Source organism: Spea bombifrons, chromosome 1, assembly GCF_027358695.1.
Source record: "Spea bombifrons isolate aSpeBom1 chromosome 1, aSpeBom1.2.pri, whole genome shotgun sequence".
Lineage (NCBI taxonomy): Eukaryota > Metazoa > Chordata > Amphibia > Anura > Pelobatidae > Spea > Spea bombifrons.
Genome location: NC_071087.1, coordinates 81,299,769 through 81,322,777, shown reverse-complemented (window position 1 = coordinate 81,322,777; position 23,009 = coordinate 81,299,769). Strand labels below are relative to the sequence as shown.

General features: G+C 38.3%; 1 protein-coding gene across 1 annotated transcript; it reads left to right on the top strand.

Moving 5' to 3' along the window:
- The first annotated feature begins 1,501 nt into the window (after positions 1-1,501).
- On the top strand, positions 1,502-21,033 carry LOC128492870 (disintegrin and metalloproteinase domain-containing protein 10-like). The gene is made up of 16 exons (XM_053465597.1): positions 1,502-1,636; positions 2,743-2,893; positions 4,859-4,977; positions 6,084-6,233; positions 7,395-7,480; positions 8,130-8,252; positions 8,821-8,913; positions 10,095-10,263; positions 10,584-10,753; positions 11,259-11,433; positions 11,798-11,942; positions 12,263-12,446; positions 12,818-12,917; positions 13,539-13,759; positions 15,087-15,183; positions 20,642-21,033. The coding sequence occupies exons 1-16, from the start codon at positions 1,567-1,569 to the stop codon at positions 20,755-20,757; spliced, it is 2,169 nt and encodes a 722-aa protein (XP_053321572.1). The 5' UTR covers positions 1,502-1,566; the 3' UTR covers positions 20,758-21,033.
- The last annotated feature ends 1,976 nt before the right edge of the window (positions 21,034-23,009 follow it).

The window sequence follows — 23,009 nt, the reverse complement described above, 5'->3', positions numbered from 1 at the left end:
GTGCGACCTATATTCGGGCAAATACGGTATATATATATATATATACCGTATATATTGGTACTGCATTTTTTTGTCCAATTTTGGTATGCTACTTACTTTTAATAAAAGTGTGTATTTTTGTTTGTTTTTTCGGTTTCGGTCCAGAATTTTCATTTGGGTGCATCCCTACTACTGACCACTGCAGACTGGGAACATCCCACAAGGGATGCAGTTTTGGACATGCTCTGACCCAGTAGTCTAGCAATCACAATTTGGCCCACGTCAAAGTTTATCAGATCCTTACGCTTGCCCATTTTTCCTGCTTCTAACATATCAACTTGGGAAACAAAATGTTCACTTGCTGCCTAATATATCCCACCCACTGACAGTTTCCATAACAACAAGATAATCAATGTTATTCAGTTCACCTTTCAGTGGCCATACTGTTATGGCTGATCAATGTATAATAGATGAAATATCGGGCAAACAACAGCTGCTGCAGAATGTGTATATGAAATAGTTTCCCATTTTTCCCATCAGGTAACTGTTAGAGACCTTAAAACATCTGCTAGAAAGCAAAACACATAAAACACTGACAAATACAAATTGATTGCTCAGTCCATTCCCTTAAACATAAACTAGCTTTATAATATGCCATGCCAAGGTGCTGCATATATACCGGTATATTCGATTAATACATTCTAGTCTTGTCATACCTTTCACATGTATGTACTGTAAAGTATGTTTAAATTGTTGGTGCCCTATAAACAAAAGATGATAAATTGAGATGTTATATATTATGACAGAAAGTACGTCATATGAAATGTCTTGCTGTGACATGAATATTGAAAAGGCTTGTTTGTGCCTCGCCTTGTGTGCTGAAGTGTCTGCGAGCTGTGAGTTGTTCCTGTAAGTTGTGTTCTTGTGTAAAGTATGTTATTGCGTGTATGAGTTGAGTACCTCCGGTTTTTTTTTTGTTTGTTTTTTACTTTTTCCCTTTTTTGACACTATACTTGTTTTTCTGTGAGTGCTGGGAGTTTTACAATACCTTACTTGTAAATACTACAAGTTGTGTTCCTTTGCAAGTGGATGTCTGTCAGCTGTGTAGGTGGGGTATAAAGTATTTGGCTTGTCACAGATTTTTGTTTACTGACGATGAAAGCTTCTTTGGTGTGCCTTCACACTTTTTCACATTGCATCTTTTCTTTCTCTTTAAATACCTAGTATGAAATTGAGACTATTACGGTATGTATAAAACTTTTTTTGCACTGACAAGAAAAATGAAAAGCATGTTTGTGCGGTTAACATTCCAGATAAACTACATTATGCACCTGACATACAAGAATACAAGTAACTAAACTGTAAAATAAATGTATAAAACATTAATGCAAACAATATGAAATGTTTTACTGAAGTAAAGGCAGTTTAAATAAACCTAGCTCTGTGCATGATATTTAAACAAGCTGGTATGTCACAGAAGCATGTCTATGCATGTAGACTAATGGGCATGGCAATTCACTTCCTTGTTCCCTGCAGTCATACATATTTTTCACATCACACGCTGAGAAAGATCAGTATTCTAGTACAATGCACTCGCTCCAGTATTTTCCTGTTTTCCTTATAACTGAAATCCTGATTGTGAAAGCTGAGGGCCCAGGTAAGAGTAACTTTAGTAATATGGAACAGGCCAAGAAAGTTTGATACCCAGGTAAATGCTATTGCGGTATGTCAGTTGGTTTCATTATGGAGTATGGCCTATGATATGATGAGGTTTAATAGAAAGAATAACAATAAATGTAAAGGACTGTAGTGCAATTGTACCATATAATACTTATATGCAAGTAGCTTATATGATTGAGGTCCCTAAATATACCACAGGCCTATCGTGCATGGCTAAGTTAATTTACATATGCTCAGAGACATTTCCCTTTTCCTCAAATGGTTATATTTGTTTATATGCATACAGTATTTTGAGGTGGTTAGATATGTTTGTGCAAATAGTTGTAAAATATTGTTATATACATTTATCACAACAATTGCATGGTATTTGCATAGGTGCCTGAGTCCCTGTTTAGAAAGTGTTTTGCCATCTTTTATCATGTTTACCAGGGTGTAATACACAGGCTGAGTATGATGCAGAGGATATTTAAATTATAGAGCAGGGATGCGTTGTTACAATGTGGTTGCCACTAATGCGTGTTCCACTTATATGATACATGGTGTGAGGCAGTACTTTCTTTTTTCTATTTTTTAATAACCACAACCTCCAGGCATTCAATTCTTCTTTCAGGGAGTATTCAATAAATGTTATGTTATGTATTCAATTAATGTTATCTTTTTAGTAAGAGGTTAGGATTCAATTCCTTGTTAACTTTACATTTGCCTAATTCCTTCTGATTAAACTATGACTATAAGTATGGCTTTCTATACAGACAATTCCAAAGTCGTGCATAATAAGATCCTGGGGAAAGGTGGATTTGATTAGACAATTCTTTGATTCACAAGAAAAGATTTGTACATAGATGAGGGGAAACAAGGTCAAAATAAACATAGACTGGCATAAAGGGGGAAAATGCTATGGAAAAATAAGGAAGGAAATAGTGGGTAAGGTCTGGGGTTGCCTGAGACATGAAAGAAAAGGCTGAGAATGAGAAGTGAGTGTTAACTAGGACTAAAGACATGCAGTGGAACCCTATGAACATAGTGTAGATAAAATGTTTTAATAACTAAAGATGTTGGATTTATATTTATGATCCTTTCTAGTGGTTACCTTTGAAAAGAAAAGACCGTTTCTGAAATACTATGAGCGAATATCATATGACACTGATGCCCTACTTCAGAATCATCAAAGATCAAAAAGAGCTACCAAAGAAGAGGAACATGTATTACAATTGAAACTTTTTGCATACGAAAGGTACATGTGATCAATTTGTGTCTTTTGGCATTACTTTAGCTACTGGATATACACTACCGTTCAAAAGTTTGGGTTTGCTTATAAATGTTCTTGGTTTTGAAAGAAAAGCAAATTCTGTCTCTTAAAATGGAACAGAAATACAGTGTAGACATTGTCAATGTTATAAATGACTATTGTATCTGGAATTGGCTGCTTTTTAATGTAATGTCTTCATAGACGTACAGAGGCCCCATCAGCAACCATCTCTTCTGTGTTCCAATTAGACGCTGTGTAGGTTATACATAGGGCATATTATGGGGCAGAGTGGCATATAGGGAGGTATAAGGCATTTCAGGAGGCAGAGTGGCATATAGAGGGTTAAACGGCATTTCTGGAGGCAGAGTGGCATTAAGGGGGTTAAAAGGCATTTCACAGAGCACTCTGCCTACAGAAATGCCTTATGCCCCCCATTTAACACTCCCTCCCCCTCCCTCCTCCAAACTTACCGGAGCTTCTGAGTCCCCGGTGCATAGTCCGGGCAGCGTGTAGAACTCTACACGATTCGCGTAGACAACTTCCGCTGCAGCCGGGAGGAGGTGCGGTTAGCAGCGTGGATTGTCTGTATCCATCGCGCAGACCTTCCCGAGCTGTCAGAGATCACGGGGAACTCTGATAGCCGGGGAAGGTCTGCGCGATGGACGCAGACAACCCCCGCTGCTAACCGCACCTCCTCCCGGCTGCAGCAAATGTATTTTTTTCCAAGACAGACAGGCCTTTTTTTATACCATTTTTGTACGTACAATCCATTATTTAATATAGGTAATATGTTGAAAAATAGAAAATATTTATGTTGAGCAACATCATCACAGTATATTACTCCATATGCATATGGTTTTTACATTTTATAAAAGAGTAACATGTTCCTTTACAAAGTACACTATTTTTCTTTAACTTTTGTGTGGGGAGGTGACAGGGAATGCTATTTTAACTTAATATTCTAGTTGTATGAGCTACTAGGTGTTTTTTGCACCTATTTTTAAATTTGTTTTAACCGTATGCAGATACTATTAACAGTAACAATGTTTTAATGGTTTTTGTAAAGAATCCAAATTACAATCTCTTAGTATGGGAGCAATGTGTTGCACTAGGAGCACTGTAGCTGTGGAAGATACCAAATCTTACTAAGCTTGTTTCTTATTCTCTCTGAAAATGACCTAAAAACTTTAGAATTCATAGAAAAAGTCTTGTCCCCTATAGACAGAGCCTAATTCACTAGGCACTAGTGATTCCATGTAGGCTATACCTGAATCTGCCCAACTGTCTTATGCCCACATTCTACCAAATGTACACCCCCATTTAAGATATTGTCATTGATTGGAACACAGCTAAAGAATCCTGGCTTACTAATATCCCCATAGTACATACATTCCATTTGACCAATCTTCAAAGTTCCCTTTTTAAGTTAGTAATTTCAGACAGTGGTTCTTAAGCCAACACTCATGGACCACCATTGGCCCTTGGTTTAATGATTATCCTGTTCTATTTTCACGGAGTTCTAATACAATTCAGTTAGGGTAAAAAAAAGTGCAATTGACTGTAATTTCCTAGAAACCTATCCATTTACCTTAACATTAGAGCAAAATAACCTGAGCATTATCTGTTAGCATTTGTAACATGTAAGAATGGTTAAATCATTCTTTTTTGTCATAACTAATCACTGATTTTAACAAATTAGGTTGAAGAATTGTCTGTATAATCTATAAAGCTCTTAATCATTGCAACCCGTAAGAATTTGTACAAATTATGCATCTCTAACTACAGCAAAGTGTAAATTTGGGTCTATATAATGACTGCAATGTATATTTGTATGTATTTATTTTTTTTATATAAGAAATATCAATAAAATATTTATGAATATAAAAACAAAATGTGATAACATAAAAACCAGCCAATTAACAATAATTGACTTAATTGTTCATGTTCTAGAAAATTTGAGCTGGTGCTGAAAAAAGATTCAACAGTTTTTGCTGATGATTTTGAAATTGTGTCCAATGAAAAAACAGTGCCAGTAGACGTCTCTTTTATATACACGGGTGCACTCACAGGTATGTCATAAAAGCTTGGTTCCAAGTACCATTTGTTTGCTATTTTTATAATAAAAAAAGACAATTGAGGCTATTCACCCATGAATTAGGCTTTCTCAAAATAGGTCATTTCTCTATTAATCTAGTAATTCCCTTCAGGTGTTCCATTTAAGACCTTGGGCTAAAATGAAAAACTAAGCTAGGTGGAACAAGCCAAGTTAGACCCAGGCTTTGCAAGCCAAGTTGTACTTGCTGCCAAGATAAGTTTCTTACATTTCTGTATTCCATTACTGTGAAAGTTCAATTTTATAGGTATAATTTATAATTTATTCTCATCTGTTCATTTTTTGTAATTGGCCAACACTTGAATTCTGCTTGGAATTGTGACCATCCAAAAACACCAAAAAGCCAATCAGGATTTGGCTTTCATTACAGTGTTTGCTTCCTGCTAGAGTAACTTGATGAAAAAAAACAAGCAGAGGGCTGGGTTGTATAGCTAGAGACATTAGTAGCAAGAAGGGGGAGGTGGTTATATCGATTTACAGAACTCTGGTAAGACCTTAAAGAACTCTAGTCCTTATCAGGACTATATAGTATTGTGTCCGGTTCTGGAGACCCCTTCTCCAAAAGGTATTGATATTCCAGAGGGAGTTCAGAGGAGGGCTAGTAAAATGATAAATCTCAATATGTAGCTTGCAGGTGACAATGCAATAGAAAGATTTTAATACATAAACAGATTTCAAAAAGTAAAAGAGGAAGGTTCATTCAAAGGTTGAGAAATGTTAGTATACAGCGACATAATAGAGGCAATATAAGAAAGTTTTACTTTACTGGGAGGGAGGAGGGCCAGCTGAGGAAATCAGAATTTTCCCTTGTAACTGGTGTGAATACAATATTGTACACTGTGCGTTCCTAGTGACCTTCCTGGTAAACAAAGACTGAGGAGGTAAGTGGTAGGGGTTGGCTGGGGCACTGCCCTGGGTTATGCCAAAGGCATTACCCAGCCAAGATACATCTCTGAGGCTAATGATAAAAAATAATTTGATATTTTTGCATCTGGTTTGTTCTGCTTGTGTCTCTCTAAGATGTTATCAAACCCCACCTAAATATTTTACTACCTGAAACAGATGAAAAGCAATCATTCTGTCATGGGGCTATCATCGAAGGTCATTTTGAAGGATTTATTGAAACAAGAAATGGTACTTTCTATGTAGAATATGAGAAGAATCACAATAATGCCACAGTGGATTCATACATGTACCACGAATCAGATATCGGTAAGTGGATCATTATCCTCCTATATGTTTTATTATCTATCTTTGCAAAGTTTACTTAACTTTCATGTCTTAAGTACAAATGAGATTATTAATTAACAACGCACACTGGTGCACAGAGTCTTGTCAACTGATAAATATATATATATATATATATATATATATTGAATATATTCTGTATATGTTTGATAACTGTCAACCTTTTCTTTAAACTGTTCCATGCAATTTTTTTAAAAATAACAATATGTTGATCTAATATATTTTGTTTACTCTATCTGCCTTCTTCCCTAAATAAATGTAACCCCTACTCTCTTGATAAAAAAGAGGGCTGCAACCAATATACATTTCACAGAACTTCACAGTAAACTGCATGAAGGTGCAAGTTTGTCTTTGCAAACACTCTCTTAACATACAGACTAGGCAATTAGATACAACAAAAAACTTTTATGGAGCAAATACATTTTTTACACATTTGTCTACACATTTGTATAGTACTTTGGTACTGAACACTGTTTACATGACAGCTGAATATATTGGTGACAAGCCTGGGGAGGCCACAGCTTGCAGAAGAGGAAATGAGTAAAAGTGTCAAAAAATGGGATTTCAAGGGGCAAAACAACATCCAGTGGTGTATTTACCCCTAACCCAGAGCAGCATCACCAGCCATAGCCTCTGCTCCACTGTCCTTACTGCTGAGCTACACCTTTTAACCCCTTAATGACAAAGCCCGTACATGTACGGGCTCAAAATGCATTGTTTTCAATGGGTTTAGGGACCGCCCATTGTCATTAAGGGGTTAAGGATGTGCGCCACCAGGCAGAATTAAACTAAGACTCAACACAGTTCTTCATAGTGATATGGCCACCTCCCTAGACCTCGCACCCTAGGTTCTAGTCCACCAAGACCAGAATACATCACTTAAAACATCCCCATATGGAGATCAGATTACTTCTCCAGAGTCCGAGGAATCAGATACAGACAAGGATAAATTCACTAAAGTTTTTTGGGAAAAATGTTCTTGATAATGTAATTAATGTTATGTATTAAAGCCACAATAATGTAGCACAGTACTCTGTATTGTTCATATATATGTTAGGGGAGAAGAGGCTAATCTATCTAATCCTATATATAAATGTGTGTTCAATATTTTATATTTTTTTCCAGACTACTCTCTAATGAAAGATGCAGAATCTTTTGATTTGGCTTTACAAAAATATCAGCTGTTGGAAAAAATGACAAGGAAAGCAAAGGTGTGTTTCTGCTCCTTGACTTAACTACACTTTGTGAACAGCCAACACAAGTGAGCTTCTGCAACAAGAAGATGTATAATGTATAATTTATAAAATCATCTAAGTATCGTTATAGATTCAATTATGTATTATAGTAGATTGTTTCAGCCCTTCTTGCTTGGGAAACTTGCTAGTTGATTCTTCATAATGAACAGCGAGGTGAGCGAGTCAAAGTGCAGCTCATCATTCCAACTCTCTCTTTAGTGTAAATCCCATAATGTCTGAAAGAAAGAAAACATTGTTCTGTTCAGCCTGTTGTTTGTTTTCCATGCAAAGTGTATCTACTGGGCTAGTTCGAGGTTAACCCTGTTTTTTTCCCAATTGGTATGAATACATTAGAAAAGGAGGTTCCTGCGTCATAGAGCTTACAATATACGGAGCTAATGCCTTACATGCACATACTTGTCAGGCTTTGAGGACATTGCAGACCAAAATCCAAAACATGTCCACTGCTGTTTTATGTTTTCACTCCTGTTTTGCTGACCTCAAGCAGTTCAAGGCAAAATTCCAATAAAATACAGCTATTAAACATCATATTGCAAATAATGATATGATCATGAACATTTTATAAACATATATATATATTTATAATGTTTTGTTTTTAATTAAGGTAGAATCTCCTATCAGGACCAAGAGAAGTTTGGATCTAACACTTACAACATGTCTACTTCATATAAAGGCAGATTTCTTTTTCTACAACAGATTTAAAAGTATAGAGAAAGTGATTTCACAGGTAAGAAATTAAGAAATGTAATTTGTAAGCTTTAAGTGACAAAATTAGCAATGCTGGGTATATTTTGGAAAAGAATCTGCTATAACTACTGATCAAAATAGATGTTTAGGATGATATATTTATAAATCATAGAAAGGGACTACCTCTTAAACTATTACGAAAAACGTCATACCAAAATGATGGCATCAGTAACACTGCCAGCGGGCAGACCCATAGTGGCTTGTATTGGTTCTGTTAGGCTCCCAATGTTGCAAATCTGTATGTAGCGTAAAATAAGGCGTCTGGGATCTATACCTCCAGAAATCCCTTTTTGTCTTGGATTTCTGGTTGGCATAGATTTATAGATAATGTCATATTCTTTTGGAGAGGCAAAGTAGACCAATTAACATATTGATGTAAAGATGTTAATTGGTCTACTTTGCCTCTCCAAAAGAATATGACATCATCTATAATTTTTTTTAAACATAGCTGTATATAAACCCACTTATGCTTTAGTTACATGTTTATATAGGAAGCCTATGGTAGTTAATTCACTACTTCGTTTTAATTCTTTTTGAATTTTTTACAGATTGCAGCATTTATCGTGTCAGTAAATACAATTTATGACAGTGTAAACTTTGATGGTATCAAACATGTCAACTTTAAAGTGAAGATGTTAAATGTAAGTATAATACATTAATTTAATGATACAATACTTCAATACTTGCATAAAATCATATCAAACTTTCCATATAAAATTACAAACATGTTTGTCCATCTTAAAACTGAGTTTATATTTAGAAAGGATTATATATATATATATATATATATATATATAATCCTTCTAAATATAAACTCAGTTTATAATAGCCCTGCACTCCTACCTAAACATAAATAAGGTGACAAATGCTAGATTCGTAGTTCAAAAAACATGGTGCCGGGTGCTTGGCTAATAGCAAAGTAACAATAATCTGAAATAGTCTTCAATAGTGCTTCGTTTTTATTTGCAAGACGCTAAAATCTCTTTCTCCTCATTTAAAGTCCATGCGATCTGACTATTTAATCCCATCTCCCTACGCGTTGCTGTTATATACCGTCCCCCGGGCCCAGCTAACATCTTTCTTGACCACTTCTTCTCATGGCTTCCTCTCTTTGTCTTTTCTGATGTTCCTTCTGTCATCCTTGGGGATTTCAACAACCCAGTTGACACCCCTTTCACTCCCATGGCTTCAAAGTTTCTTTCTATTACCTCTTTTGATCACAACATGTTACATGATACACAACATGTTAACTCGCCTACTCACAATGATGGTCACACCCTGGACCTTATTTTTTCTAGCATGTGCTCTCTCATTAACATCTCTAATTCCCCTCACCCTCTCTGACCCCCACCTTCTATCCTGCTCTCTAACCTTGCCTCCTACTCACTCCGTTACACCCCAACCCATCCTAACCCACCTCACCTCTATTAACCTTCAGAAATTCTCAACTGATTTACTCCCTCTCCTCTCTCCTATCTCAAACATGTTGTGCCCCAACAACGCTACCTCTCTCTATAACTTCACCCTCACAACTGCTCATTGCTACGTTCCTACTACTCTGCTCTTAACCTTGCTAAGGAAACCTACTTCACCCACTTCATCTCCCTGTCTCATAACCCTAAACAACTCTTTAGTACGTTTAATTCACTTCTTCCAGGTTACAAATTGATAGGAATAAACTAAGATAACTTAGGCAGTGTTTGGGTTCATCTATTTAAGGAATTAATACTGTATCTGGTATATTACAATTATTACAAGGACCATACAACGCTTCTCATATTTATTCTGATATTTTTATTTGATTTTACCATCACATTGTTAGGTAATCCAAGACAAAGACCCCTCTGGTAATATGGATTCTGCTTTTATTGGGCCAGAGAAGCTTCTAATGCTACACTCAGAATCTAACTGGAACAATTACTGCCTCTCATACCTATTAACAAACAGAGATTACAATGGGGTCCTTGGACTTGCTTGGAATGGAAGACCAGGTAAAGCAGGTCTTTAGAACTGCTGTTATGTAATTATATATATATATATATATATATATATATAAGAATGTATGTAACATAATGGCATCAATTAGAATCATATAATATAAAGTTGCCTTGATTAAATTTAAAATGGACCTTTTATGCACAAATGTATAAATGATAACAATACCATGCGTTAAAAATTGTTTGGCGCTTACAGATATCCCATATAGCCTAACACGCTTTAATCAGAAAGCCTGAAACGTGGTTTTTATTTAAATAGGAAAGAACATAGTTTCGCAAAAAAAAAAACAACCTAACATTCTATTACATTTCAGGTAATTCTGGTGGAGTATGTTCAAAATTTGACAAGTTTCAAGATGACCTACAAACACAGTACTCATTAAACACTGGGGTGGTAACAATCCAGAAGTATGGACAATATTTACCACCCAGGCTTATCCATATTACACTCGCACATGAGTTTGGCCACAGTTTGGGATCTCCGGTAAGGGTCTCTATAAAATTTGTGAATGTAAGGGGTGGTTAGTGGAAGAATGCCCCAATATTCTTTTATGGTTTTATGGCATAGAATGTGTTTAAAGACCTCAGAAAGCTCCACACTTTTTGGTCAGGTCTTATAGTAAAGATAGCTTTATGTTTATCCCATGCCTGTATAAATTCCCTCACTGTACTAGCCTCCATGACTTCTGCTGGGAGACTATTTTGCCTTGTTTTCATGGAGGTATGGCTTAGTTTTTGGAGATTTGTACGAATTGACAAAATAAGCAATTTTTGTTAAATTAGCAATTCGTATGAACTTGAATGCGCATGTCTACCATTTACCCAAGTTCACAAGATATTCATAATATTGACACTCAGGACAATTGATTGCAATATTGGGAGTTGGGCTTGTGAACTTTCTAGTGTTAATGTTTTATCCATAACATTTTTTGGCAGGAAAGCATTATTTGCATAGCATTTTTTTAAAATATGTGTCTTATTCTTTTCAGCATGATGGAAGTGAAGAATGTGCAAAGTTCCCAATCACTCCTGATAATAAAGGAAATTATTTAATGTTTCCTTACGCCATGGATGGAATTCAGTACAATAATGATAAATTTTCCCCTTGTTCAATAAACTATATTTCAAATCTTCTGCATGTAAAAATGGATCAATGTTTTGTTGGTAAGCAAGATTATTTTTGATGGATAAGTGATGGATTAGTGCTACATGGTTGGGAATTTACTATGTTAAAATAAATACTGGATTTATTGGGAGTCTCTTTAAACGAGATCTCTCACAAACTCTAAATAATGATATACATAGTAAAAGTTATACAAACCTTTCCTTCTAAGTTAAACTTTGAAAGAAGGAAAACTTTCCCACTCCGCAGCCACTTGAGTTGTTCTTTCTCACTTATGCTAATTAAACTTCCCAAAAAGTTATATCCTTGAATGCTGTTGGCTTGAATGGTGACATCTGGCTTGAATATATTAAGTAATTGGGAACATGCGTTTGCTATTCACCTGTTCTCCTCTTTTACCTTTAGAGAGCGGTTGTCCAAGCTGCGGCAATCAGATTGTTGAAGATGGGGAACAATGTGATGTAGGTTTTAAGGATAATGACCCCTGCTGTTATGGTGCCAAGCTCGGAGATCCACTTCAGTGCACATTAAGACCTGGCAAACAGTGCAGGTAAAGTTATTTATATTTTAAAATACAAAATGTGGAAGCACACTTATATGTACAGATTTTGGGGTGCTGCTGATGTGACCAATGTGTACATAAAACAAAGCAAGAAACCCTTGCACAACCAGCAAATGCTCCATATAATATATGTCCAAATCATTTTTAATCCATTTGTACAAGTCTACCAAATTCCGAAACCTGTTTTAGAAATTTGTCCAATAGGACCTTATATTTTATGCAAATATACAGTATTTTTATATATTTTTGTTTAGTCTGATTGTGTTTCAAGATGGCTGACTACAACCTTTATTTATTCTGCCTTGAAGTTTTAGCCAAGGACTGTGCTGCAATCATGCGTGTTCTTACAAATCAAAAGGAGAACTGTGTCAAGATGAAGCTGAATGTACATTTGAATCTTATTGCACTGGCGTATCTGCTAAATGTCCAAAACCATCCCCAAAAAGGAACTACACACTGTGCAACTTTGGAACAAGAATTTGCCAAAATGGGGTAAAATAAAACATTTAATAGACATCAGCAGAGATACAAAACATAAGAAAACTATCATAAAAAAATTCTGTTAGTCAATGTTGTCAAACCTTCCTAGTCTTAACCACTTGTGTTTAATTGTGTAGTGAAGCAAAGCACAGTGTTATCAATAAGCATTGTGTTTAGTATTAACCTGAAACTGGATTTGCTAAAAACAGCACTGTGCAACAAACTAGAGGCACACAATCCATTGAGTCTGTATTTGGCGACATCTCCATTCTGCCAACACCCCTTGATTTTGGAGGAAACCATAATACACTAAAAACATTATATATCTATACGTGGCTACAAAATGTTATTTTAAACAATGCATACCTTATGTTTTCCCACAGATATGCCGCCAGTCTGTGTGTCTCAAATATGGACTAGAGCAGTGTGACTGTAATAGTGACGCAATGCATGAGAAGTGTCAGCTATGCTGTCAATACCCAGGTAATCCAAAAAGTTCAGGAGGATCTTTTCTTCACTTTCTGAATGCCTCACTGCCATACTTCTCTTCCTAGATATTCTGATGGATATATTTGGTGAATCAATTAAAACCAAACTTCCTGCAGTGTTTGCAAGCATCCACAACACATTACAGTGTTAGATTAAAACTCAAGAAAAAAAAATTCCATCCCTGTTACAATATCCCAGATAAAAATTGCACCATCTTTTGAGTGGATCCATTGCCCCACTGAATGCATTATGGCATGGTTTTATTGTCTAAATGTTTTAACTTGTGTAGTCGCCATATTCATTAAGTAAGGACTAGCAGTTAAAGTGCCCTGTATGCTAACCTTTTTAAATTTTTAAGCAGTCGTTTTAATGTGTTTAAGGAAACAGTGACACTGCAAAAACAATCATTATGATTTATGACATCTTTAATGTTTTAATGACATTTTTGTCAGCATACACCTGACTGGTGCGGAATTTGGGAAATTTGGATTAGATGGTTGCAGCATAATGAACACTATGTCCAGTAGGTCTTAATCACAGTATATTGGGCAATTATTTAATGAAAATGAACAGTTTTGTATTCATATAATTAAAACAGCAATGTCATTGAACCAGGCAATCCATATTCCTGCAAGAACACAAAATCAGTGGAACTTGAGAATTTATTCAACAGAACTCTTATCCAGCTACCTCCAGGTACCGCGTGTGGACACAGGAAAGGCTACTGTGACAAGTTTCACATTTGTCGATATGTTGATGCAGACGGGCCTATTGCAAGACTGAGAAAATCCTTCCTAAACTTAATTGAGCTGGAAGATACTGCATCATGGATGAAGGTAACTACAGTAAATACTTACATACTATGTTGGTCTCATCATTTTACTGAGAGGAGGAAAAGAAAAAACGTCCAGACTCTATATAGGTAAACATTACACTGGGATGAGGGAGAACATTAATACGAATCATTTAAATAAAGGTTATAAAGACAACCTAATTCTTCAGACAAACTTAACCTCTTACCCGAGGCAACTACTGTATACCAACAATCAACTTCTGTATACCAACAAGATGGGGCCTGGCCACAATCTAAACTGAAACTGTTTTCTCTGCAGCAACACTAGAGACAGAAATGCATTTTGCTCTTATTTGAGAATTGCATTTTCAGTGTTTGAATTGTGTTTCAGAATTTGATCTTCAGGTGAGAGAACCTGCAATGATTTGATACTTTACATATAGTCTCAAAAGTCTTTCATGAAGGTCTTCGTGTTATATAATTTGAATACCTTGCAATCAGAACCTTACAATCTCGGGAAGACTTTAGATCGATGTTTAAGAGGTTCCATCTTCAAACATCCACACCTTTGGTTCCAGACATCAAGACCCAGAACCTCATAACATGACCGTTACAGCTATGCAATGACAAAGATGCAGTTTTTAGATTCTTGTTATGGAGACAGATTTTTCCAGATGGTGGCTGCAGAAGGAGAGACTTGTCAGGGTTCCACCCTGCCTGCTAGGACTCTGCCTATATTACTCTAGTAGTGATGTCTATTTTCAGCTTCTAGTGGATTCCCTTTCCAGTACTAGCACCTCCTGCCCTGCCTGGATAGGTGGATCTATCTCCTACTACATGTTACTAGGAAATAACGAGCAGCTCAGACAACAGTTACATAGGAAGAGACATACAGCTCAAGTTATGACAATGAAAATTCTCATGTAAGAATTTTTGCATCCGCAAAATCTATACTTATATTAAGTACAGTATTCCACCATATACATGGGTGTTGGATGGCAAAAGTATTCCTCTACAAAACAGTGTTTTAGGTTGGTGTGCAGGTTTTTTCATTTTTGGTAAATTTAAATCAGGCTGTCAGTACAGAGAATGTTATCTAATGTATTGGCAATGAGCTCTCTTTGCAGATGTGAAAAATACAGGACAAACTGTCATATGTTTGTAACTTTTGTTTCACTGACAAAAGAAACCTGATTTCCACTTATTCAGATTTACAGACATTTCTATGAATGTTAGGCTAAAGTGTATATATTGGGAATCCCTCTCTATTCACTATCTTGTACAATAGTAGATTGCACAGATTTACTAATAAATACAATTAAATATTCATGTTACCTAGGTAATGCCTGTTACGTTTTTGTATTATTTAGGCACGTTGGTGGGCCATACTACTAATTATTTTAACGCTGGCTGCCTTGATGGCTGGAACTGTGTTCATTTTTGGAAGAACTCTGGACACTGGAAAAGGTAATTATAAAGTTCATTATTCACAGTATTCACAGGGGCGAACCTAGAGCATTTGGCACCTGGGGCGTATCCTGTATGTGGCACCCCCATCCCCACAAACACTTTAAAACTGCATAGCTGCTATTGATATATACTGGCGCAGACATTGAAGGTGGTAGAGCATTACTGTTATCATTATATACTGAGGCAGACATTGATGGGAGTACAGCATAACACCTATCACTATATACTGAGGCCGACATTGACGGGGGTACAGCATAACACCTAACACTATATACTGAGGCAGACATTGACGGTGGTACAGCGTAATCCCTTTCACTATACATTGAGCCAGACACTGATAATAGTGCAGCATAACTCCTATCACTACTACTATATACTAAGCCAAACATTGATGTGGTGTAGGCCTACCACTTCATTGTCTGGCTTAGGGATGCACCGAAACGAATATTCTGGACTGAAATGGAAAATCCAGCATTTACCTGTCCGAAACCAAATATGACCCCCCACCATAAAAAAAATCTCACACTTTTATTTAAAGTAAGTAACATAACAAAATAGGACAAAAAAATTAAATAACAATATTAATATATTATATATATATATATATATATATATATATAAATATGATAGTTAACAGCAATCACACTCCTATCATGCTCATGCATACCCAGATTCCCACATGTACTAGCTGACTTGGCATGATAGGAGTGTGATTGCTGTTAGTATATATATATATATATATATATATATATATATTGTTATTATTATTGTTCACATGTGAACTCAGCACTGGAAGCATAGAATCAGACATACAATTCCCGTATTTGCAGGTATACAATAATAATGTATGGAAACATAGCAAGAGATAAAAGTACAGGCATAGATGATGCATTCTCACAAACTCATTAATTATCTCCCTCATTCAGACAATTCATCCACACATTCATTCATTCTCTCACTTATTCTCACTATCTACCTCCCCCCTCCCTTCTCACTATCTACCCCCTCTCCCTCCCTTCTCACTATATACTCCCCTCCCTTCTCACTATCTACCCTCTCCCTTCCTTCTCACTATCTACCCCCTCCCTTCCTTCTCACTATCTACCCCCCTCCCTTCCTCCCATTCTCACTATCTACCCTCTCCTCCTTTGTAGTTAAAGGTTTTGGACTTAACATCCAGAAGTCCTGCGGTGGGAGCACGATGCCTCCGTCTTCCTGCTCTGCCGCTGCTTCCTGCTCTGCCGCTGCGCTGCTGAGCGCCGAAATATGACGTCATATTTCGGCAATCAGCATGACATGCCGGCACCGCAACGGAGTTAGAGGCCTCGCGAAAGAGACTGAGGGGCGGCGAGCGGTTGCTAGGCCCCCTCTCTCTCTCCTCCGTGGAAAAAAAAAATAAAGTGACGAGGCTGCCGGGGATCCGGGACATGTGGTCGCACAGGGTTGCACAAATCCGGTCCTGAAGGGCTGCAGACAGAGCTCCAGACAGAGCATGAATTCTCTGTACCCTTACTTAAAACTGAGTAATTTATTGAATTTTTCATTGAGATGTTTGTGCTCAAGATTGCATATCTAAAAAGTGTGACAATCCTTAAATGATTGACTTATCTAATCTCTTACAAGACAATTTCATATGAACCGGAAAAAACACTTCTCTTCAGTGGGAAAAAATTATAAATAAAGATATACACAAACTCAATCAATGTACTATTTTTTTATTATTTTATTATTTATGGAACCTATCTTGCTTATCAAGTAAACATACCAAACCCCACATTTTTGACATTCTTTAATGGAATGTGATGCTTACATCATAGAGCACATAACTACACAATATATATCTAGGTGTGAGTCATAGTAAAGATATAGTTAAACAAACTTTTTGTAGCTTGGATTACCATTTGATTGATTGCTAGAAGTTGTGTCAATTGCACAAACCAGCTCTGAATGACTGACTATATAAACAAAACATTAGTGTAACAGAATGCAAGGTCAGGAAGGGAAACACTGTAAAATCAATAACCACACAGCACAAGATCAGGATGAGGATTAAGAGCATCATGGGCCTGGTACTGAAGATTGTGGTGGGCCTTTTTTTGCAAATTAAGTAAATAGACTCATCGGCATCCATCTGTACTGGATAAAGATGACATCAGTGCTAGGCAGATAATGTAGGCTAGAATATTATGTGATAGGATTGGAAGCACATCAGTACACTAATAAAAGGCATCCTGCATGGGAGGGCTGAAGTCATAATTTAGTGCTTTTTAATAAAATATGCAGATTGAAATAGAGTAAATAATACAATTAGGGCTGCAACTAACGATTATTTTAATAATCGATTAGTTGGCCGATTATTTTTTCGATTAATCGATTAATCGGATAAAAAAATGCAATTTTTTAAAATTTAAAATAATGTAATAAAAAACGTACAATTTACACTTTCATCTCTTTATTGCAATGGCCTCTCTCTATTCACCTTCTTATTTTACTGACATAATAATAAAAGCTACAAGAACCCAAACACAGTGTTTCTCAAACTAGGTTTTAATACAAAGTTATTAGTAAATATTAATTCATATGTTAACTATTTTTCATATTTAATAAAAACTATGAGAAAAAAAGCCTTGTTTAAATTTTTTTTATTTACCAAACTGCCCCCGGTTATGCACATCAGACCCCCAGCTTGCCACTCTGCCCCCATATATGCCTTATACCTCTTATATGCCAGATTCCACTGTGCCCCCTGATATGCCACTGTGCCCCTGATATGCCTTATACTCCTTATATGCCAGTGATATGCAACTGAGCCCCCTGATATACCTTTTACCCCCATATGTTTTATGACCCCCTGATATGCCTAATATCGATATGCCTTATACCCTAAATATGCCCTGAAATTCATAATACCCCCCATACACCACTATAACTCACCCATACACAACTTTGGCTCCTCCCCCTCCCATACACCACTCTGGCTCCTCCCCCTCCCATACACCACTCTGGCTCCTCCCCCCATACTCCACTCTGCCTCCTCCCCCTCCCATATACCACTCTGGCTCCTCCCCCTCCCATACTCCACTCTGCCTCATCCCCCTCCCATACACCACTCTGGCTCCTCCCCCTCCCATACACCACTCTGCCTCCTCCCCCTCCCATACTCCACTCTGCCTCCTCCCCCTCCCATACTCCACTCTGCCTCCTCCCCTCCCATACTCCACTCTGCCTCCTCCCCCTCCCATACTCCACTCTGCCTCCTCCCCCTCCCATACACCACTCTGCCTCCCCCATACATCACTTTGGCACCTCCCCCTGCCATATATCACTTTGCCTCCTCCCCCTCCCATACACCACTTTGCCTCCTCCCCCTCCCATACTTCACTCTGCCTCCTCCCATACTCCACTCTGCCTCCTCCCCCCTCCCATACACCACTCTGGCTCCTCCCCTCTCCCATACAACTCTGACCCCTCCCCCTCCCATACTCCACTCTTGCTCCTCCCCTCCTATACTCCACTCTGCCTCCTCCCCCTCCCATACTCCACTTTGCCTCCTCCCCCCTCCCATACTCCACTCTGCCTCCTGTCAGCAACGGATCTTCACTAGACACCAGGGAGCCGGGTAGAGAGGCAGAGTGGCGTATGGGAGGGGGAGGAGTCACAGTGGTGTATGGGAGGGTGGCTCCCATACACCCTTCTGACTCTTCCCCCCTCCCATACACCGCTCTGCCTCTCTACCCGGCTCCGTTACTGACAGTAACGGAGGCTGTCTGTGCGATGCAGACCCCCACCAGCTGACAGAGAGGATGATTCTCTGTCAGCTTGTGAGTGTCTGCATCGCACAGACAGCCTCCGTTACTGCACTTCACTTACACTGTGGCTTCTATGCAGCTGCAGTGAAAGTCCTTGTCAGTAACGGAGCCGGGAGAGAGGCAGAGTGACGTATGGGAGGGGGAGGAGTCAGAGGGGTGTATAGGACGGGGGAGAGAGACGGAAGTGAGAGACCGGCCGACAGTGAGGGGAATCCAGGTCTCCTGCAGCGTTGCGGGGGATCTGGATTCTAGTGTTATAATCCGATCTCTGTTTGAGATCGGATTATTATAAGGAGAGGAGTTTTTCAGAGCATTTGCTCTGAAAAAAACCTCTTTTTATAATCGATAAAAATCGATTCGATTAATCGATGATGAAATTCGTTGCCAACGATTTTCATAATCGATTATTATCGATTTTATTGATAAGTTGTTTCAGCCCTACATACAATACCTTTATTTTTCCTATGATTTCTGGGCCTAAAAAGTTGTGTCCTCTGAAGTGACTACAAATTCAGGAGGGTGTTTTATCTCTGGATAAGTAAAAATTAAATAGTTCAATTTATTTCTACAGTAAGTAAAGTGCCAGGAAACAGATGACCAAATACACACCAGGACAGGCTCTGCCACACCCACTCCCAAACACACAGACCAGGACAGGCTCTGCCACACAGACACCTAGACACACACCAGGATAGGCTCTGCCACATCAACACCCAGACACACACACCAGGACAAGCTCTGCCACACAGACACCTAGACACACACACCAGGATAGGCCCTGCCACCCCCACACCAGTACAGGCTCTGCCACACCGACACCCACATCTGGATGGGCTAAGCTATAACAATAATAATAATAATTAAAAAAAAGTATTTTCCACACTGCTTTGTCGTTGACACCCCTTTTGTGTTTTTGCCTGGCACCCAGATTGCATTCACAAGACCTGCCCAACACCCAGATTGGTATCATAGGACATTCCGTCTTTGGCATCCTAGCTTCAAACAGCCTCTCTGTGCCACTACACATCCATGCTATCACACACATATTCATTCATTTACTCATTCACAAACATTCATTCACTCATTCATATACTCATTTTAAAGTACTCATTCATTCATAGACATTTATTAATTCATTCACATATACTCATTCATTCACAGATACTCATTCATTCTCAGGTACTCGTTTTCTCATTCACAGATACTCATTCATTCCCTCAATCACCCATACTTGTTCATACACCCCCTTACCTGAACTGCAGATCTCTCAGTGCTGCTCACAAACTTCAGCAGGGGCCACTGCTTCCCTCTGTGTGCAAGCAACTTCTCTTCTACTGCCCAGGAAAAGCAGGATTAGAGCAGTCATGTGCTGTAATTTCCCGGTGGGCCAGTCTGGTCCTGACAGGGCCTATATTAAGGTAGGGGCCTGGAGCGGCAGCTCCATCAGCCCCCAAATTAATCTGGCCCTGCACAATATATGCACAGTAGTCAGTTCTTTACATTGCAAAGTTTTTTTATTGCACAGATTACAAAATGTGGGATCCATATAAAATACAGCTGGTATTTGTGCAGAGTTTGTGCATAAGCTTTACAATCAAATCCTTTCTAATAAAAAAAATATTATTATACTATTATTTTTTTTCCAGGAAATAAACTCAAAAAGCAATCAAGGAAAGTCAGCTCGCTTCAGAGAAACCAGGCAGCATGCTATGAAAAAGAATTTGTTGCATCAGCCTATGTACAATATGAGACTAGAATGTAAAAAAAAACACTTTTCCACTTCTGTTACATTTTAATGACAGCTCTGCCAATGTGGACAGATGAAATCTTAAACATTTACTAAGTCTTTGTCACACTGAAAGTGAATTTGTGATGCAAACTGGAAAACAGCTATAAATTTATTATCATAGGCATGTTTGCTATGCTCATATATGTGTCCTTCAGACAACTGTAATTGTATAATAATTATAATATCCTTTGACCCATGATGTATTATATTCATTTGTAGAAAAATAAACTTGGTGCTTTCAATACACAAGTTCATGTTACCAAAAAATCTACTATCAAAGTAGGAACTTGTATGAAAAAATACAAAGATCAAAATGAATCTGAATTAGTAGATGACAATGTGATGGAGAACAGTAATCCAACTGAGTAGCTCCACCATAGAGATCTTCCTTGCCGCTGAAAGCTCAAGGGAATAATCTTTTTAATCACCCATGCACTTGTCGAGACTTAGTGTAGGGTCCAAACAGAACTAGGTTTACTGAAAACAACATGGATATTTATACACAAACATCATCAGACAAGCAGTATAACTCCTATCAACTACCAGACAGCCCGGTGCCCCCATACAGTTTTATAGCTAACAATGCCCATCCTCACTAGTTTGGGGCGATCCAGAGGGAATGGAGGCAATGCCGGGGTACCAATAGAGAGCTCAGGGTCCAAGGATGTTATGCTCCAATAAGCGACTTGATCCATCGTTGGAACCTTGAGTGACAGAACAGGAATAGTCAGAGTTCCAGAGTCGCTGCTGGGTAAACCCTGGTTCTAAAGATGGCTAATAAAACCAGGTTTCCCAAATGAGCTCCCTCTCTGTAACCACCTCCGGTTGTGGCCCACCATGAGCACAGTATAACCCCAAAAGAGTGACATGGTGGGACAGTTAGAACCCGGTCAGGTGCTAGGCAGGAACGTGTTACTACTTCACTTAGAGGAGGTGATTTGGAAATGCACCTTAATTGAGACAGAAGGTGTTTTGGATCTTTAAATTGAGTACTAAGCATAAGTGTCAATTGTTCCCTTCCTAGATTATTCATTTTGCCCCCCCCACCGAATTTAGAAACCCCAGCTGCAGGACCAAATGGCACAGTGCCTTCTAAACTTATGGGCATACTGGGAAGTTGGTCAAGGGCCTGCATTCTGGGGGCCCCATGGTGAATCACATTGCTGCCAGCAATGTGATTCACCACAAAGCGCCTAAAAAAGTAGCGTATCTATAGGGGATGGGGCAAGCGGAGAGGTCGCCTTCATTGAGCCGGTCTTAAAGGGTAGGAGACGTCTGATGACCAGGGCTGGTTGGGGCGATCACAATCTCCCTCTAACCTGCACAACATTAGGGACGTCTTATCCTGGCGCTCTGCATCAATAGCCGGTGCATAGTGGTTAGGGAGCACTATAGCAGAGGTCCGAAATGACAGACCTCATGGTATCACAACAGGATGGAAGATGAGAAAGGTAAGAGATGGGGAGAAAGGAGTCTAAGGGCAGTGTATGTGTAAATATGAGTGTGTTTGTAAGCTGGTGTGTGTAAGGGCAGTGTATGTGTGTTTTTAAGCTGGTGTGTGTAAAGGCAGGTGTGTGTAAAGGCAGTGTGTATGGGCAGTCATATGAAAAGGCAGTGTATTTGTATATGTATGTTTATGGACAGGTGTGTGTAAAGGCAATGTTTAAGGGCAGTTTATGTGTATATGTGTGTTTATGGGCGCATGTGTGTAAATGCAGTGTGTTTGGGCAGTCGTGTGTAATGGCAGTGTTTATGTGTGTTTATTGGCTGGTGTTTGTAAAAAGCAGTGTGTATGGGCAGTGTATGTGTATATGTGTGTTTAAGGGCAGGTATGTGTAAAGACAGTCTTGTGTAAGGGTGCAAAAGTTGTTAGCTACAGCTCTGCTCACAACAACCAGTCTCTGCATTTATTTGTAAAAAGCTTTCCATAGTTTTCTTCTTTTTCTTAGCTCTGAAGCAATACCTGAGGAAAAGAGGAGAACTTTTGAAAGCTTGTCTTTTAAGTATTATGTTAATCCAATAGAAAAGGTATCATTGCATACTGCAATACTCTGATATTTTGGCATCTTATTTATATATATTGTGACAGAAAGGCTGGTACAGTAGTGGATGGGCGGTATATACGCCCTACTCTGGCCAATTTTGTGTGTCCTTATGTGTAAAATTAAAGTCCCAGGGAAAGATGTTGTTTGACTACAAACTGCATTACTGGCAGTTTGCAAAAC

Bases quoted from the DNA above. Each gene is read 5' to 3' on its own strand.
- LOC128492870 (XM_053465597.1), top strand. From the start codon at position 1,567: ATGCACTCGCTCCAGTATTTTCCTGTTTTCCTTATAACTGAAATCCTG. The intron at 10,264-10,583 runs GTAAAGCAGGTC...ATTACATTTCAG, and splicing joins TGCTTGGAATGGAAGACCAG to GTAATTCTGGTGGAGTATGT. The intron at 12,447-12,817 runs GTAAAATAAAAC...GTTTTCCCACAG, and splicing joins CAAGAATTTGCCAAAATGGG to ATATGCCGCCAGTCTGTGTG.